Source organism: Cryptomeria japonica, chromosome 4 (genome assembly GCF_030272615.1).
Source record: "Cryptomeria japonica chromosome 4, Sugi_1.0, whole genome shotgun sequence".
In the NCBI taxonomy this organism is placed as follows: domain Eukaryota; kingdom Viridiplantae; phylum Streptophyta; class Pinopsida; order Cupressales; family Cupressaceae; genus Cryptomeria; species Cryptomeria japonica.
This window is the reverse complement of record NC_081408.1, coordinates 518,482,025-518,496,988: the sequence shown is the minus strand read 5'-3', so window position 1 is coordinate 518,496,988 and position 14,964 is coordinate 518,482,025. Positions and strand designations below refer to the sequence as shown.

Below are 14,964 nucleotides of genomic sequence, written 5' to 3'. Positions count from 1 at the left end.
TTAACCATGATGATGAATAAAATATCTATTGGACAATGCTCATTCTTGTACATAATAGATTGAAATTGTTAGATTACACCTTGATGTTAACAATGTTTGTTATTGTAAAGTGGAAAATTGAACGCTAGTGACTCCCCACCTATGAGAGAGAAAGGAAATCACTAGGATGATTTTTACTTGGAGATACTTTACATTCAAAAGAGGGGATTGAATCTACTAGATCAAAATCCAAGGGAGACAAGGATGTGAATTCCAAGTGGATTGCAAGGGTTGAAGTGTGTTTTACCCTCTTTTGTAAAATAGGAAAGTTGACTTGTTGACTATGTGGAAAAGAGAGAGAAAATGAGTGAAATGAGGAGCTACCGGTTCGGGATTGTGTTGTAACTTTGGATCTAAGCTAACTAGACTGATACGGATCTACCTTGCAAATTTGGAGAAAAGTCGTCGGGACTGTGGCGGGAGTGTACATGGTCCTCCACAAAATCCGCGGAATGAAAAGGGTTCTTTCATCTCTGCAAATGAAGCCCAAACCTGCAATTATAGCTGTACACCTACAACCTACACACATAAAAAAGAGGAAAAGGGATTGTGGATAGGGGTTTGCCTCAGTCAAACCCTGATTGAGGAATAAACCTTGAAAGAAAGTAATTGCAAATGCTTGAATGTAAACAATGGAAATATATACCTTGTAGGTCTGCAACTTGTTGATGATGATTGCTTTGCTTCTTGAATGTAATCACAAGTGTTGCATGGAATGGCATGTAACATCACAAAACCCTAACACACACACATACTTGCAAATGAATTTTATAATATTGCTCCAATGGATGAATGAAGAAGACTCGAATGCTTAAATTCTTGATGATGTATATCTTCGCATATGCTTGCTTATCTAATTCCTGCTTATGCAAATGAGAAAACCAACTCCCTTTTTATACATGCATCTGAAGATTAATTCATCTCACCAAAGGCCGACATCGGGGAGATTTGGGATCCTGAAGTGCAGATAGGGCTGGGGGGACCTATCTTGGGGCCACCCTAAGAGGGTGGGATAGGGGTGCCATGCCCTGGTCCAAGGGGGATAGGGGTGCCATGCCCTTGTCTTGCCCTATCTTGGGGCTTGGATAGGGTTTGGAGGCAGGAACAGGTCCTGAGCAAGGAAGAACCCAAGGGTGAAGGTGCAGAAAGGGGTCTCGATCAGAAAGGAAGGTGTCATCGCCAAGGTGAGGACCTCAAATGTGGTTAAAATTGCAGGAGGCGTAATTTTATGACACTACAATTATCACCCAAAATTGAACAAAGCATAATGTGTTCTGCCAATGCACAAAAGAGCCTTTTTATCAAACTATTCATCCTCAAGATTTAAGCATGGTCTACCCCTTGTTTATGCTCATTCTTGTATACAAGAAAAATTAATTAGAGTGTAATATAAGAAGATCCTAGTTTGAAAATGTTGGCTCTATATTTATTATATTTGAGAGTAATTTTTTTGAATTGAATATTGATTACAAATATCTTGTTCATATGAGCATCAACACTAGACCAATGCAAGATCCTTATGCCAAAACACGTTAGAAATGACCTATGAAAGACCAAGAGTCACTACTATAAATCTACTTTTATTTAGAAACCACCTCCTACGAAAGACCAAGAATCCAATATAGAATCCTATTTTAGATGTAGCTACGAGGAATTGAACTTGGGTCTCTACAATGAGATCCCAATGTTTTAACTGATTGAGATCAACCCCTTGCACTTGAAATTGGTATTTAAAAATCAAATTACATTAGTTTTCCATCTTATTGATAGAAAATTATGCTTAATGTAACTATTATTAAAAATATATGCCGAAGTGTTGTTCCATAATATGCTCCAACATACATTAGAATTTTTTTCATTAAAATCACCAAAGAAAACTTGAATATGTTTGGGTAAGGTCTCATGCAATTGACAAAAAATGAGTACTAATAATCTAGGCTTGATGAAGTTCATTTCATCAATTTGACTATAGAAAATTATGATATGCAAATTGTTGGGATTAAGGTGTCTCAACCTTTGTAAATCCTAACATCAATTTTGTTATATATATTTATTATTTTGATTTATTAATTACCTACAAATGTTTATTCATCTAGTGGGACCCATAGGCTTGGTGGCTTCCTACTTGGCAACGACCATATGAAACATATGTTGCACATGTGGAGATAGGCATCCCACTTTGAGGATCTTGACAAGTGTTGCGTTATGACAATTTTCTAATAGGATTCTATAACACACTTACATATGACAACCTATGACAAAGTGGACAAGTTGTAGGAGATACCTTTTTGTGGAGAAGGTGGGTGCCCAAGTTGGGCTATGACTGGTTGAAAGAGAATCAACTAATAATAGTCAATTATGACAAATTCTCTTATAGGTTGTACATGGTGTAAGTTATGAGATATTCTTATGATAGCTGCAAGATGCATAAGAGCATATGTACCTCAAAATAGTAAATTTTGGGTGCCTAACTTAGGAGGTTTGAATGGAGGGTCATTTGGAGATGTACATGTGTCATTTGCATGCTTTTTGATGGTTGAAATAATAGGGCCAAATATTTTGCATGACCCCATCTTGTATCTTCATATAGAAGCTACCTCTTGTGTTGTATTTCTCTATATAAGGTAGTCTAGGAGAGCATTAGTCATGTGTGTTTTGGAGGTGAAGTGTTATGCTACCGAAGTTAATCTAGATTATGGGTTGTTAACTGTAGAATTTTGTTGAAGAAGCTAAATGTTGATATTATATTGTAACCATTTGTTTACTAGAATACAAAGTACTGTGGTTTTGGAGTGTGCGTTTTTTCTCTCGGTATGGTTTTTCCCATGGTATATCTTGTGTTCATTACTATATATCTTTATGCATGTTCATTATCTCCTTGTGAATGTGTTTCTTATTTTGTAATAGTTAAAGATTGTAAAGAAAATTTGCACTATCTCCCCCATTAGACTAGTGTTAGGAAACATTTTTTGCACTAGAGCTTCCTTTCACATAGTGTACAAGAATGTTGCTAATATTCACCTCTATAGATTGTTGATCTCTTTTATTTTTATGAAAATTTGCAATGCTAGTTGGTGTGAGCAACAACAAGGGCAAATGAGACTATGAAATTTTTGTAGAAAGAGAACTTTTGATGTTGTTAATCAAGCATGAATTTTTTTATTTCTACTACTTCATTATAAGAATATCATAAGGGTTTGTTGTATCCCATACAAGTTGAATTCAATGTACTTATGTCAAAGACAACATGTTGTCCAATCAAATAAATCTTTTTTATACATGGAAGGATTGTAGTCTCTAAAATCAATTTTAATACTTGTAAAAATGTTTTGATGACAAAAATATCTCATTTTGGTTTTTGTCAAATTCATCTAGTGATCTAGCATGTCATGTTCACCATTTCTATATAATTGAAATTCCTAAAAGCTTTTTCCTACATTTTTATTTTTCTAGATAGCCAAGAAAGTTTGTGATTTGTTCATACTTCAGTTATGATATAAATGTAACTCATTGCACACATTTTCTTTGTTTTGCAAGTTCCTATAAAGCACATATGTCGATGATCAACACATGATGCCATCTAGTGGGGTCTATTAGTTTACATAGATTGCAAAATCCATTTTTTTTGTTGATTGATTATTACGAAAAAAAAAAGTATCCAACTATTTAAATGTGGATAGAGAGCGTATTAGATTGTTCAATGCTACAATTTTAAGGTTTGGTTTTCTTTCATTACTAAAATAAAAAATCTTTAAGATAACAAAATGTAAATAACCCACATAAAAACTTCAAAATTTATTAGAAGCGATTAGATTAGATTACTTTTCAAATTTAACTACTTCAAAAGTAAGGATATAAATCTTTTGTATTTTTTATTGCATAAACTTTTTATCTACAAATATATTATTCTTCATACATTAAAAAAATTGAAAAAAAAAAAAAAATCATTATCAAAATAAATAATAAAAAATTAACAATAAATTTGAAAATGAATAAATCAATAACCATTTTTAACCTACTAAATGTTAAAAACTTTTTTATTCTATTTTAATAATAAACAAATAAAATTAAGTAGAAATTTGAAACAAATAACATTAACTATAGATTTGGTTTTATTGAGTGTATGTTTAAAACATTGTAAGTTTTGTTACAACTTCCATCAAATTGATATTGATTTCAAACCTTTTTTCATTAAAATAAGTAATTTAATAATAATATTAAAGAAACAAATACAAACTATTTAACACATTATATATTTTCTGTTGCAACATCTGAACAAATTCCATCTAATTTCACAGAAAACATTCAATTGGACAACTTGCACATGAAATTATAAGCAACAGTTTCCACGCCACACAACAAGCGTGTCCAAGCAAATACATTAAAAAACATTATTTTAATCTAGTCACTATTTAAAAATATATTAAAAAACATTATTGAAATCCCCTTTATTTTACTTCACCGACTTTTACCAGTTGCGACGACGACCACCATGGACGATTGCAAACATTTCATTAGAAATTCATGCAAAATATTGTTGTTAAGCACATTGAGCGATATTATGTTGAAGACACAGATTTTGCTGAAACAAGAATACCGAATTATTTCGTTAACAAAATCACAACTAACTTTATTGGTGATCAGTTTGTGACATAATTCAATGATAATACATGCATAGGGAAATAAAGTATGATAAAATAAATTATTAAAATTTTAAAATAGAAATATGTTGAGGGAAATAAAATCTTCGAAATGGAAACATGTTCATGTTGTTCATTTTGTTTATTATTGGTTTTTTGTTTTTCTTTCGAGATGTGCCGAGTTCCTATAGTATTGTCATTGTAGGTTACATCTATATCGGGTAGCAAAAAATAATTAGATTTAAATAATGTAGTCGAGAGTCTTTCTTCGTGGACATGGGTTAAAAAATGATGTTTAAAAGAAAGTCCGGCGGTTTGAGGTGCCCAATGATTTTCTTAACTCAAATTTGATTTAGTGTTTTAAAAGTAAATCTTGGTCTGGTAGGTATAGTTATTAAGAATGATTAATGCTTTTTTTTTGTCTTTTAAGAGTGGTTTTATTTCAGTTTAGGAAAAACAATTGGGGTTAAAATTGATAATGGGGTGGAATTATTAGTAGTTTTGGAAGGTTTTTTAAAATAGACATTGGAATGCAATTCTTTAATTGTCATGTAAGGTTTGTTTAAGAGACGACGTATTGATTAGAAAGGGAAATCCTCATAGGTTGAAGCTCTTGCTATTTGTGATGGATTCAAGGGTATTTATTTGAATCACTACTTTCATGAGTATGATAAGGTGGTGGATCCACTTGTTGACAATGGAGTCAAATTTGCCCCTTGTCAAGTTTGGTAGTTGGACATATAAACGCTGAGGAAGATCTTGAAAAAGTGATTTAGTTGGACTTGTCACCATAAAAAATATAGTTTCGGGGTTTTGTGAGCCCCTCCCCTCATTTTGATTTGTTGGTTTTGATACCTTGCATATGCCAAAGGGTGTTCTATTCCCACACATTTATATTAATGAAAATTTTATTAGCTAGACTTGGATACCTTGTGAGACAACAGTTACATGGAAAATGTCTTGTGATGTTATGATGACATGTGTAACTTTGTCTTAAAGTCAACTCTTTATTTAGTTTGATTGTGTATAAAGTTGTTGTGGTTACTTCTTGGAGATCATTTCCTATGTTTTTCAATCTTTTGTTGGTGGTTGGGTGTGAACCTTACTATTTCTTGTTGTGGTCTTGTTATGCCTAATGGCATGTAAGGGGAAACCTTTAAAACCCTATGATTCCTTCCTTTATGGCATTGTTTTAGATTGTTTGGCTATAACTTTTTTAAGTTCAAAGTTAAATGCATTTCCAGTTCTAACATAGGGTTTGAGATTTTGGTAAGCTTCATGGCAAATATTCTATCTATGAGGAATTCTTGCAATGTTTGGATGTGAAGGTTTTAGAAAAGGAAGTGTGGAGTTAAGTGTGTTTTTTCTTGCTCCCTACGGAGCTTCTTTTTGTATTAGTGGAAAAAATGTCTTTTCTCTACAAGGGTGAACTTCCATTAAGGAGTGTTGGTAGTTTATTTTTATCTTGTAAATTTACAATTATTTTAGTCAAGGACCTATTGTTTTTTCTACAAAATCTCTTTGTAACCCACTCTAAAGGTACTCTTGAGATTACCAATGCATAAATACCCTTCTTTAGATGGTAGACATTGTACTCCTTTATTTTATATAATATGAGGATTTGATGGATGGTATTAATTCCCATCAATTTTTAATTTTTGCCTCTTCATAGTTTAGATTAAAGATATTAAAGGCTAACTTCAATCCCTTAGTTGTGTCCATCCCTTGAGTGGAGTGATGGGTTGGTTGGATGAGGACTATCTTCTTTATTTTAGTTTTTGTCTTATTATCATCTTCACTTGTTGAAGACCTTTTGTTTTCCTTAGGTATTTTATAGTTGTTTGTACTTTTGTTGGAATTCACCCTTAATTTTGGATAAGTTTTTTCTTGTTGAACCTAATTCCATTTCTTGCTATTATATTATGTATTTTATTTGATTTTTGTGAGGATTCCAACTCCAAATAGAATTCCTCCATAAATTATCAAAAAATGGAGATATAATTATATAGAATGATAAAGAAAATGAGAGAGTATAAATATTCATCTTTGTCTATCAAATTTGGGTACCTAATGGATAAGGATAATCAAATTCATGACAAAAAGTCGAGATCTTCTATTAAATAGCCCCTTGACTATCATCGTTTTTTTTAAGCGCAATTATTTTTGTTCATGGATTTCTTTGAGCATTGTCTAGTCCTCCTAGCATGGTTTAGTCATAGCAGTGAGGTTATAATGTTCTCTACTACTATTGACCTTTAAAACCTATTCACATGTATTTGTACCTATATCTAAAACTTGGTGCTATTGAAAATCACCTTTAGGGGCTAGCTATAAACAAAGGGAAATACTTTTGACTTCCTTGATGGTATTCAAGCTTCATTCTTAATGAAGAAGATTGGAAGACATACAATAAAATATGTAAGATGCCTAGATGATAAGTTGATACATAGTATCTAGTGATGCAATTGCTAATGTAATGCAAATAAGATTGTAGTTATTTGAACCAATGTTTCCAATGATCCATTTGTTCCTCTTGATGGTTTGATGTAATTCCCTAGTATGACCTAATGACCTAGGGCTTGTCCTCAAATATAATATATTTAGTGCTCAATTTGAAATATTTGGTATGCAAGAAAATGGGTAATAATGAAAAAATATGAAAGGGTTAGCTTGAGAATGTCATAAAAGAGCTCTAACTTAGGAGGAAAAGGTTATGGGATAGTCAAAGATCCATGAGATAATGTTGTGGCTACAATCAAGTCCAAGCCACATGCAAAGATGATTGATGCAAACCATTGTGATTAGGATAGGACGATGTTGATGGTTTTTAGGTTGTTGATTAGTCATTGTGCAAAATAAGATAAATTAAGCATCGTGAAATTACATTTACAACAGGACCTAAAGTGAGTGTAAAAATAAGATAATAAAAAGGAAAGGTATTCAAAATTTGCTCCTTAATATTTTCACCCCATTTTGGTGCATGTGAGGTACAAATCATGCTTGATAAAGTCATTATTTAAGTTGTAAATAAAATAAGCAAGTAGATTTGAGGATACGTGGTAAGAAAATCCTTTATGATATCTTCATGTTTAAGTAAAGAAACATCTACAAATCTAAAAAAATAAAAATAATAAAAAGCATTCTAGTATTACATAAACAAACAACATTAGTAATATATATTTACTATATAGAAAATTATTTTTTCACTACTCCACAACTCTTACTAGGTGCATCATTGGAGGCATCTTGTTACCTATTGTTGTTTGTGTTTTCATAAGAATATCTCTTACTTCCCTTTTGATTTTACATAACATTATCTTTATACATTGTTATACTATCATTACATTTTACATGGTTTATCTTGTATTATCTACTCTCCTATACATTTATTATATTTTGTGCACGCAACTAATTAGAGGGGGCATCAAACATTTCTTATATAGTTTCTTTGGCAAAAAAAAACACAAACTATCACATGTTTATTCAAATTCTAGTTATTAAGTGTAGCATCTAGATACTTATACAGTACTAAGTTAGTTGTGCATGCAATATCTAATTTCTATTCTTCACAAGTTGTTAGTAGTTTTGTTTATGCTTATTTTGAATGCTTTATGGGTTCTCTCTTTTTCTTTTGTGCTTGTAGGTTTTTAGGTGGACCTTGAATATGTACTAAAACATTTACTTGAATACTTGTATTCTTTTGTTTATGAGCATTTGAATGCTTAATTTCATATTGGTTGTGTATGTTTTATTTTGATATGTATTCTCATGGTAGCTTACATTCAAGTAAAAGTAGGGGAAATATATAATGGTGAAAATTGCATTCTCTATAATTTTTTCCTTCATTTTAACTCACTTTTCTAGGTAATCATTTTATGCAATAACAATAATATAACTGATGCATGTGTTAGCTAAGAGTTGGCTCAAAACATGAGGTCTATTTGTTCACAATTGCACTTATTTCTAATATCACGAGATCTTGACAAGATAACATATTTCTCACACAATCAAATCCATAAACTGCATACAAGACGAGATCTTGATTCATATATATACTTATTAAATCGATGCTATAATTACATAAATGTCCCTACTAGAAAAACATAACTTTTACAAATTTTGATGAACATATTTGATAAGTTTAATTTTATACAACATTGACAAATTACTTTAAGTTTAATTTTATACAACATTGACAAATTACTTTAAGATACCTAACAAAATGATATTCTACACCAAACCAAAAAACAAATACTTATATTTATTAATAAAAATTTTAAATGTTTAATTTCAACATATTTATAATTTCAAATTCTTATTCTTAAAATATCTAATATCTACTTAATTTATCTTAATAACTTCAACTTAAATAAATATTGTCCCTTTTAAACATAATTAATTTTGCCAAGAAAAAGGCCATTACGAAATCAACACATAGTCAAACTTCATTGTTTAGTTTCAACAAAGTAGAAACAAGTAATGATTATTAACCAGAATGCCCTACTCTATTTAAATGGAAATTGAAATTCATTTTACAGATGAACAATATATTACTTAATTTCAACAATGTAAAATTAATGCGTTACCTATTTAAATGGAAATCAAAATTCATTTACAGATGAACAAACATTAAACTAATGAAAAAAATCCCGCCTTTTACGGTGTTAATTGAGAAGTTGATCAATGTTTGAATGTTCGTTTATGATAAACAATTGGCATGAGAGATACAGGTTTCGTTTGATAGGTTTTCCGTTGCCCCGTTCACGTCAGGATAGTAACAAAGTCCAACGCAACCTAGGACTAAACTTGCACCATTCCACTTGATACAGAGTCTGTGGGGGCCGGTTATATAGAGAATGCATTTACAGATCTTAAATAGTATGTCAGATTTTGATGATATTTTTGGTTGTTTTCGTATGTGATTTAACTATTTATAGTCACTGTTTTAGCTTTTGGGTAGTAATGAAGCATGTTATGGGATGTATATGACTTAATTGCTTATAGCTATTGTTTTGGCTTCTAGGTAGTAATGACACACAGTGTAGGATATGTCCCGTGCAAGGGTTTAAAAGTGGGTATTTCAAAGTGTTGCCCAATATCTACTTTAAAAAGATGCCCCAATAATCATCCATTACAACAACCTCAAAACATTGTCAACACTTACGTACAAATGTCCCAATAGTCTTGTGGTATAGGTACCAATAAAGTTGCACAATTTCTCGCTTAAAGTCTACAAATTTTAACTACTAGGGATATGAATGGACAATTATCAGGACATGTGAAATTTATTAATAGATTTTTAGATTTCATTCATTAGGTTTCTTTAAAATTAATAATTGAGGAGTTGGGTGAGCAAGGAGCAAGGGGTCATTGGATCATGGTAGGTAACGGAAACGGCTATCCAATCCCATGATACATCAATACATAAACTATGATATATGAAAGTAACTTATACATTGATGCATTCTAAAAACTGGATAGCCCGAGTGAATGGTCAATAAGTCATGGTAGATAACTGAAACGACTATCCAATCTCATGATATGCCAATACATAAATTATAATGTATAAAAATAATTTATATATTGAGCATCCTAATAGCTATTTGAAAGCTTCCCCTACCATGTTTGAGCAACCATTGGAGCAGAGCAGAGCAGAGACGATTCTGTCCAACAAGATTCAACCTACCATTACCAGCTGCGACGACGACATAAACTTTTTTGACTGTCGTAAAACACATTTCCTTGAAGAATTGGTCGACAAACTTGGAAAGTTCCGATCCACAACATTAGCTCACCAAATGCAACGCCAGTTCCAGAAATGGTGGCCTACACGGTAGCGTCCTCATAGGTGTGCACTGCACGGCAGAGGCATATAAGAATTAGTACAATGAACCCACATTTCTGCAAAGGAAGCCATGGAATCTGTACTTGAGAGCACGCATACTTTCAGCGCTCATAATCTCAACGAAAGCACAGAGAAAGAAGGGGGATTGATTCTGCATTTGCCCAGCATGATCCTGCGCTTAGTGAAAACAATTGGGGATCTCAATGGCTTCGATGTGGCGGTCGCCATTGTGGGTTTTATGGCATTCCATGTCTTCATACAGAGGAAATTGCAGCAGCAAATCATGGTGTGGCCTCTGGTGGGCATGCTTCCATCACTGGTCCTTCACCTCAACGACCTGTACGACTGGTTCTCCGAAACAGTCATACAGAACGGAGGGACATTTCAGTTCAAAGGTCCGATCTTTAGCAATCTCCAGGTGGTGGTCACCTGCGATCCGGCGAACATCGAGTACATGCTCAAGACCCGATTTTCAAATTTCCCAAAAGGCCCCTATTTCAGAACAGTAGTTCACGATCTTCTCGGCGACGGAATCTTCAACGCCGACGATGAGCTCTGGCGCCGCCAGAGAAAAACGGCGAGCATCGAATTTCACTCTGTGACTTTCAGAGATCATATTGTGGAGTCCCTGAAGCAGCTCGTCGACGACCGGCTGATTAAAATCCTCGACGATGCCGCCGCCAGACGGGTGCCGGTTGATTTGCAGGACATTCTACTGAGGCTAACATTTGATAATGTCTGTATGATTGCTTTTGGAGTCGATCCCGGCTGTTTGGCCGTCGGATTACCAGAAATCCCGTTCGCCAAGGCCTTCGAACAGGCAACTGAGGCTACTGTTTACCGGTTCGTCACGCCGACGGCGCTGTGGCGGCTCATGAGATTCTTCAACGTCGGGACGGAAAAAATGCTAAAGGCGGCTCTCCGGGGAGTCGATGAATTTGCCTCCGGCGTCATTCAATCCAGAAGAAATGAACTGAACTCTAATTCCAATTCTAATGGCAAGGATCTTCTCACCATTTTCATGCAGCTGCAGGATGAACAGGGGAATAATTATTCCGAGCAGTTTTTACGAGACATTTGCATTAATTTCATCCTGGCTGGCCGTGACACGTCATCCGTGGCGCTGACGTGGTTCTTCTGGCTCCTCCACGGGCACCCTCACGTGGAAGAAAAAATCCTCATGGAGATCAAGACCCTTGTTCATGGGTCCCGAACTGGTGACGTGGATATCACGGAAGTTACTTTCACAGCCGACGATTTGAAGCAGATGCAGTATTTACAGGCGGCGGTTTCCGAGGCCCTGCGGCTTTACCCGTCCGTGCCGGTCGACCACAAGGAAGTGATCCATGATGACCGGTTGCCCGATGGGACCGTTTTGAAGAGCGGCGGGAAGGTTTTGTATCTGATTTACGCGATGGGTCGTATGGAGAGCATATGGGGGAAGGATTGCAGGGAATTTAGGCCCGAGCGGTGGATGAGAGACGGGCGATTTATGAGCGAGTCAGCGTATAAATATACGGCCTTTAATGGCGGCCCTAGGCTCTGTTTGGGGAAGGATTTTGCGTATTTTCAGATGAAATGGGTTGCGGCTTCGATTATTTCCAGGTTTAGGGTTAGTGTTGTGCCTGGTCATCCTGTTGCTCCTAAGCTTGCGCTTACCATGTATATGAAGCATGGTCTCATGGTAAATTTGCATCCCAGAGCTAAAGAAATTGTTAGGGCACAGGGTTAGCTGGTTCTTGCTCTGCTGCAAATAAATTACAAGGCTTCTAGTACTGTTAGGGTTTTTAGGGTTTGATTACTTACTGTAAGTTTTTATTATTAATATTGCTGGGTCGCTTCTATCTGGTCTGAATGTTTCTGCAGCCAATGGTTGGATAGAAGATTGATCTGGTTTTTTTTGTATTTTTTAATTTTTATGGAAATAACTATTTATATTGTGGTTTTTAATTTTAATGTATATTTTTGGTTAAATTTGTTTAGTTGTTTTGGAATCTATTTGTTTGTATATATGTATGTTGGGTTTGATTTGTTATAATTGTATTATATTTTAAAAGGTTTTTTATTAAAATTTGTTTTCATGGGTATGTGTCTGTTTGTCTATATTTGTAAGTGGCTGTGGCTATTCTGGTTTCAAAATGAATTTTTCATACAGCGTGTTAGCGATGTGTTAGTCAATTACAGCCATTTATTGCAAAATCGACGGTATAAAATGCACGACTAACACGCGTGTTAGTCAATCCGTACTGCCGTTTTGGAGCTAGAATAGACGCTTCCCTTGTAAGTTAGGTTTAATTTGTTTTAATTTTATTTTAAAAGATTTTAAAAATTATGTTGAGACCTGCAATTTAAATGAGAATAGGAGAGAAGCATTTAATTTTGTAATTGTGAAAGGAAAATTATTTAAAATTGATGTTTTTTTTTGTTAATAAATTTGTTTGTTTTCTTGGAAGATGTATTTGTTTCTATATATGTAAGTTGGGTTTGATTTGTTATAATTGTATTCTATTTTTAAAGGTTTTTTGTTAGACATTTCTAGTTAAATTTTGTGGGCATGTGTTTGTTTGACTATATATGTAAGTTAGGTTTAACTTGTTTTAATTCTATTTTAAAAGATTTTTTAAATTTATGTTGAGACCTGCAATTTAAATGAGAATAGGAGAGAAGCATTTAATTTTGTGATCTTGAAAGGAAAATTATTTAAAATTGATAAAAAAATTTTATAATAAATTTGTTTGTTTTCTTGGAGGATGTATTTGTTTCTATATATGTAAGTTGGGTTTGATTTGTTATAATTGTACTCTATTTTTAAAGGTTTTTTATTAGACATTTCTAGTTAAATTATGTGGACATGTGTTTGTTTGTCTATTATATGTAAGTTAAGTTTAACTTGTTTTAATTCTTTTTTAAAGGAAAATTATCTAGAAATGAGGTTTATTTTTAGTTAATAAATTTGTTTGTTTTCTTGGGGGATTGTATTTGTTTTTATATATGTAAGTTGGGTTTAACTTGTTTTAATTCTATTTTATTTAAAAAAGGGTATTTAATACATATTTTTACTTATATTTGTTTTCAAGGGGTTTTGTTTGTTTATATATGCAAGTTAGGTTGAACTTGTTTTAATTCTAGTCTATTTTAAAATGTTTAAAAATACATGTTTTTGATAAAATGTTCTTGTGGGGATGTTTTTTTGTCTATGTATGTAAGCTATGTTTAACTTGTTTTAACTCTATTTTAATATATATTTTTAAATTATGTTGAGACATGTAATTTAACTAGAGTATAAGAGAAGCATTTGATTTTGTAATCGTGAAAGCATTTAATTTCAATGGATATTTTTAATTAATAAATTTTTTTGTTTTCTTAGGGGATGTATTTGTTTCCATATATGTAAGTTGAGTTTAACTTGTTTTAATTTTATTCTATTTTAAAAGGTTTTTAATGCATAATTTTAGTTAAAGTCATATTCATAGGGATGCATTTGTGTGTATCTATAAGCCGGGGTTTAAATTATTTTAATTCTATTGTGTTTTAAGAAGTTATTTAATATATGTATTTTAGTTGGATTTGTTTTCTTAGGGATGTATTTGTCCATGTATGTAAGTTAGGTTTAACTTGTTTTAATTCTATTTTAAAAGATCTTTTTTAAATTATGTTTTTGATATTAGAAGCAGCCAAAAAACAAGGGGGTTGACCCATACGAACAACAAAGAGAACAGTGGCAGAACCATTGTCCGCATATATTCAACAGAGTTACAGCCTTTTACCTCTATCAAAAACTATTATCATTCTACGTAAGTTTAGTAGGAATAAAGCAGTAATAAACAGAGTTTTAGACATATGCCACGTAGGGCAATAGACATAGAAATTCAAATAAAAACATAGGCTAATGCTATTCGCCCACAGGCTACTAAACGTAAACAAAAAAACAGCTCTCCACTGCATTTAGAGAAATTACTTCTTTTTTCCCATGGCTCCTCTTAGGGAGGAGCTTTCTTGCCCATTCCTTGGTGAGGAATTTAAACAAGGCCTTGTAGTCCTCATCATCCTTGCCTTTACCCTTGGACGCATTCCTGCATGAGGCACAAAGTGGTAGCCGAGCAACGCATCACATTCAACGCAAATTTAGAAACATCATGCATTTTGGATTCCACCGCTTCCAGTCTGTTGGTGATATCCTGCACATTATTAGAAAGGGCCACCACTTTTTTCTCTAGCTTCGTTAGGTTGTTATCCTCCTCCTCTTTCATGCTACTCGCCTCCTCCACAACCATCATTTTTTCCAGTTTGAAAGTCGGGGAGGGGGTATTTGCAGGCTCCAGACTCTTTGAAGAAGTGGGGCTTTCAGAAGCCTGGGTGGAATTGACAGAGTGAGGGGTTGGGTTATGGTGGAGTAAAACCACATTATTAGTTGGGTTAGAATTTCTAGTGTCATGCGAA

The 14,964-nt window shown here is 33.5% G+C and overlaps 1 protein-coding gene across 1 annotated transcript; it reads left to right on the top strand.

The window, feature by feature from the left end:
• Window positions 1–10,428: 10,428 nt before the first annotated feature.
• LOC131031243 (cytochrome P450 86B1) lies at window positions 10,429–12,498 on the top strand. The gene has a single exon (XM_057962298.2). It carries the CDS (start codon window positions 10,595–10,597, stop codon window positions 12,254–12,256), a length of 1,662 nt encoding a protein of 553 aa, XP_057818281.2. The 5' UTR covers window positions 10,429–10,594; the 3' UTR covers window positions 12,257–12,498.
• Window positions 12,499–14,964: the final 2,466 nt, after the last annotated feature.

Bases quoted from the DNA above. Each gene is read 5' to 3' on its own strand.
- LOC131031243 (XM_057962298.2), top strand. From the start codon at position 10,595: ATGGAATCTGTACTTGAGAGCACGCATACTTTCAGCGCTCATAATCTC.